This window comes from Dendrobates tinctorius, unplaced genomic scaffold (genome assembly GCF_039654945.1).
Source record: "Dendrobates tinctorius isolate UK_male_01 unplaced genomic scaffold, ASM3965494v1 ptg000250l, whole genome shotgun sequence".
NCBI lineage: Eukaryota > Metazoa > Chordata > Amphibia > Anura > Dendrobatidae > Dendrobates > Dendrobates tinctorius.
Window position 1 is genome coordinate 16,131,496 of NW_027361917.1, and position 4,946 is coordinate 16,136,441.

The 4,946-nt window shown below is 48.3% G+C and overlaps 1 protein-coding gene across 1 annotated transcript; it reads left to right on the forward strand.

Moving 5' to 3' along the window:
• The first annotated feature begins 305 nt into the window (after positions 1 to 305).
• On the forward strand, positions 306 to 4,734 carry MTLN (mitoregulin). The gene is made up of 2 exons (XM_073557493.1): positions 306 to 630; positions 4,609 to 4,734. The coding sequence occupies exon 1, from the start codon at positions 407 to 409 to the stop codon at positions 575 to 577; it is 171 nt and encodes a 56-aa protein (XP_073413594.1). The 5' UTR covers positions 306 to 406; the 3' UTR covers positions 578 to 630; positions 4,609 to 4,734.
• The last annotated feature ends 212 nt before the right edge of the window (positions 4,735 to 4,946 follow it).

Consider the following 4,946-nt stretch of genomic DNA (forward strand, 5'->3'; position numbering starts at 1 on the left):
ATATTTGTATGCAGGTGAAAAATGGGCCCTCAAAGTCAATGTTACTGTCGGGCCCCTGGCACCCCAGTCCGACACTGTCTGTACTAAACACGGTAGTTTTTTTCTTCAGGGTTAGGCAGCAGGTTGTGGCTGTGCACAGAGCAAAGAAAAACATAAACTAGTTATCCTCACACACCACAGACAAATGACGACTACGATGCCAGAGCTGCCCTCCAAATAATGATAGGAAAGCCCTAGACATCAGAGTGAAGTGAAAGGCTCCGACAACATGGCCGCAGTGTATGACCGAGGAGGCAGCGCGCTCTCTAGCGGACAGCAGAGGGAGACGCCTGTGACTGCTGAGAAGTTGAACTGCGACCGTGACCTTCAGGCCATGTGACGTCACTAGACCAGGAGCGGGGACGGTATGGCCGAGGTGTCGGAGCGCGGGCTGTACGTGGCAGTGCTGCTCAGCTTTGCCGCTGGGGTCCTTGTCGGTTGGCAGGCGAACAGGCAGCGCAGGAAGTATCTGGACTGGAGAAGGAAGAGGCTGCACGACAAACTGGTGGAGACCCAGAAGAGGCTGGATCTGTCCTAGTGCCGGAGCCCTGGACTGCTGCCCCTGCCTCCAGCCCGTGTGACTGACAGCAGGTATTACCGAGCGCACCCCGCTCACTGCCGCCGCTCACTACTACACACTGTGCAGTCACTGGAGCTCACGCCAAGAAATAAAGTTGCAAAATTCAAAATGTACAAAACTCTAATGGAGACTTATCACTGCAACAGTGTATCAGCACAACTGCATAGACTATGATGGTGATCACGCTCAGCACCATTTTATTGGCCCCCAGAACCACCACCGAACAATAACATCCACACTTACTCCATGGAGAGAAACGAAGGATTATTCTGCCAAGGAAACCATATTGTACACGACACATGTCTCCAGTAGGTCCACTCTTACATTCCAGGGTCTCAGTGACTGAGGTGTCATAGAGCCCGAGCTGCAGGGAGGGGGTCTCTAACTTTGCCACCTGTAACCACAGAGGGGCTCTGTAACTGTACCACCTGTAACCACAGAGGGGCTCTGTAACTGTGCCACCTGTAACCACAGAGGGGCTCTGTAACTGTGCCACCTGTAACCACAGAGGGGCTCTGTAACTGTGCCACCTGTAACCACAGAGGGGCTCTGTAACTGTGCCACCTGTAACCACAGAGGGGCTCTGTAACTGTGCCACCTGTAACCACAGAGGGGCTCTGTAACTGTGCCACCTGTAACCACAGAGGGGCTCTGTAACTGTGCCACCTGTAACCACAGAGGGGCTCTGTAACTGTGCCACCTGTAACCACAGAGGGGCTCTGTAACTGTGCCACCTGTAACCACAGAGGGGCTCTGTAACTGTGCCACCTGTAACCACAGAGGGGCTCTGTAACTGTGCCACCTGTAACCACAGAGGGGCTCTGTAACTGTGCCACCTGTAACCACAGAGGGGCTCTGTAACTGTGCCACCTGTAACCACAGAGGGGCTCTGTAACTGTGCCACCTGTAACCACAGAGGGGCTCTGTAACTGTGCCACCTGTAACCACAGAGGGGCTCTGTAACTGTGCCACCTGTAACCACAGAGGGGCTCTGTAACTGTGCCACCTGTAACCACAGAGGGGCTCTGTAACTGTGCCACCTGTAACCACAGAGGGGCTCTGTAACTGTGCCACCTGTAACCACAGAGGGGCTCTGTAACTGTGCCACCTGTAACCACAGAGGGGCTCTGTAACTGTGCCACCTGTAACCACAGAGGGGCTCTGTAACTGTGCCACCTGTAACCACAGAGGGGCTCTGTAACTGTGCCACCTGTAACCACAGAGGGGCTCTGTAACTGTGCCACCTGTAACCACAGAGGGGCTCTGTAACTGTGCCACCTGTAACCACAGAGGGGCTCTGTAACTGTGCCACCTGTAACCACAGAGGGGCTCTGTAACTGTGCCACCTGTATCCACAGAGGGGCTCTGTAACTGTGCCACCTGTATCCACAGAGGGGCTCTGTAACTGTGCCACCTGTAACCACAGAGGGGCTCTGTAACTGTGCCACCTGTAACCACAGAGGGGCTCTGTAACTGTGCCACCTGTAACCACAGAGGGGCTCTGTAACTGTGCCACCTGTAACTATAGAGGGGCTCTCTAACTGTGCCACTGATAACCACATGTATAATACTGTGCAAAAGTTTTAGGCAGGTATGGAAAATTACTGCCAAGCAAGAATGCTTATAGCAGTGGTGGTGGTTTATTTTTTTTATCAATTACCAAACCGCAAAGTGAAGAAAATAGATATCTAAACCAAATCAATATTTGGTGTGGCTGCGTGGCTTCAAAACAGCATAAATTCTTCTAGACTAGACATACTTGTACACAGTCATGCTTGTTCCAGTATTGTATTCGGGGGGGTGAGTAACCAATTATACCAAGCGGGTGATAATGATCACCATTTTTAGGGCTCATGGAGACATCCGTGCAACATGGTCCGAGCATGAACCAGATCTGGATTATCATCATCTTAAGCGTGGCACCTTCGTATATTTCTATAAGGCTGTCATGCTCAGGTCGGGAGACCCGCGGCCAATCTGTGCTCTGAACGTGTTTCCCGGATGTCTGCATAAGCCCTTATATATAGGTTATAAACAGAAACATCTGTGTAGGAGGCTTACAACTGGGTGAGGAACAGCCGAACACTGCTACAAGGGGGAGGTTATAGAAGGCAGTTTCATCTCACAGATCTTGCACATGGCGAGACTAAGCACAGTAACAAGACACGAGGAGTTATACAGCACACCTGACTAAAACTATTGCACGATACCGTGTGCCCATTTGTTTGGACCCACAGAAATCCGCTTATTGGCAGAGATCTGGATTTTGAACTCAGATCTCTCAAATATAGGTAAATGAAGGCTTAGATTTAAGGGGGTTGTCCAAAACTGGAAAAATGTAACTGCTTTCATTCAAAAACACCATGACTGACCGTGGATTGCGTCTGGAATTACAGTTCAGCTCTATTAACCCCTTCACACTACATGGGCAGCACGGTGGCTCAGTGGTTAGCGCTGCAGCCTTGCAGCGCTGGAGTCTTGGGTTCGAATCCCACCAAGGACAACATCTGCATGGAGTTTGTATGTTCTCCCTGTGTTTGCGTGGGTTTCCTCCGGGCACTCCGGTTTCCTCCCACACTCCAAAGACATACTGATAGGGAATTTAGATTGTGAGCCCCATGAGGGACAGTGATGAAAATATGTGCAAAACTGTAAAGCGCTGCGGAATATGTTAGCGCTATATAAAAAAAAAAAAAAAAATAATACATGAAGGATGTATAAATGTCATGGAGAATGTCAGGGACCTGGGAGCGGACTCAGAGGCAGATTCCGCTCCACACGGGACAGATGTCGACTATATTACATAGCTGATGCTGCCTCTAACAACGCGGCTGTTTAACTCTTAAATGCCACTGTCAATCACTATTTCTATTTTAATAATTGGCAAGAGGAGAAAAAAAATCAAAATTTTTAGTGTACATATGCAGTGACAAAAATTAGGACTTTTTTTATAACGGAAAAATGTGTTGGAAAGCCGTTGATTACTACTAGTGATGAGTGAGCGTATACAGATAAGCACGCTCGTGTCCTAAACGATTATTTTTGGTGTGCTCCAAAAAAAAACTGCTCAAGTCGCTGCAGCTGCATGTCTCGCGGCTGTTCGACAGCAACAACACATGCAGGGACTGCCTGAGGCTATGTGCACACAGTGCGGATTCACCCGCGGATTTTTCCGCGTGGATTTTGAACAATCCGCAGGTCAAAAGACCTGCGGATTACCCTCCGGTTTTGCCCTGCGGTTTATCACCTCCACAATGGAGGAGATGGCAAACCTCTGCAGAAAAGAATGACATGTCAATTTTTTCTGCGGATTTGAAACCGCAGGAAAAACCGCGCGGAAAAATCTGGACCGTCTGCACAGCGGTTTCAATTTTCCATAGGCTAGAATGGTACTGTACATCACCTGCAGTTCTGTGGATCCACACGACCAAATCCGCTGCGGATCCGCAGCAGAATCCACACCGTGTGCACATAGCCTGACAAACAGGAAATCCATGCATGTTTTGTGGCAGTTGAACAGCCGCGAGACATTCAGACATTGTGACTCAAGCTTTTTGTCTTGCACTCCGAAAATACTCAATTAGGACACGAGCGTACTCAGATAACGCCTTATCCGAGCAAGCTCGCTCATCACTAATTGCTACCAGTATGCTTTGTTTCTATCTGCAATATATCAAATTAGAAAGAATGTTTCCACTCTCAGGTCCCTTGTGAACAGTTTCTGCTAAGAGGTTGTAGTATCATAGACAATCCCTTTAATATTTTGACCCTATGCATATTGTGATAATGTCTGCACTTGAGGTCACCACAGTGAGGGCCACTGTGGCTGATGGAACGAGATCCTGGGCTAGTGACCCCCTTCAATAACTTCTAATTTACCATATTTAATAGGGTTGCACATTAATATGTTACATCCCCTATAGTGTATGCATAAAGGTGTATCTAAGAGCTAGAATAACCTGCTCTTTGTTTCTCTTTTTCTTTTATAGAACTTGAAGAGAAGATAAAGGAAGAGCTGCTGGGAGATGCCATCGTTACACACAGACCCTTTTTATCTATTGATTTTTGTAAAGAACAATATTGTAAACTTTATAAGTAAATTCCAGAATATTTGATGACTTTGTCTTGTGGTTTGTGTGTGTTTTATTCAGTTATCAGTGTATTCAGTTTATTCACCTGCTCCCCCCTCCCTGTCTTGCTCTATGCAAGAAGAAATGCATAGAGCAGGACAGGGAGGGGGGGGGGAGCAGGTGAATAAGCCCCGCCCAGCGGACCGGACTGCGGCAGTTTGCATACGTCTGAACGAATATAAAAAAGGTATTAATGC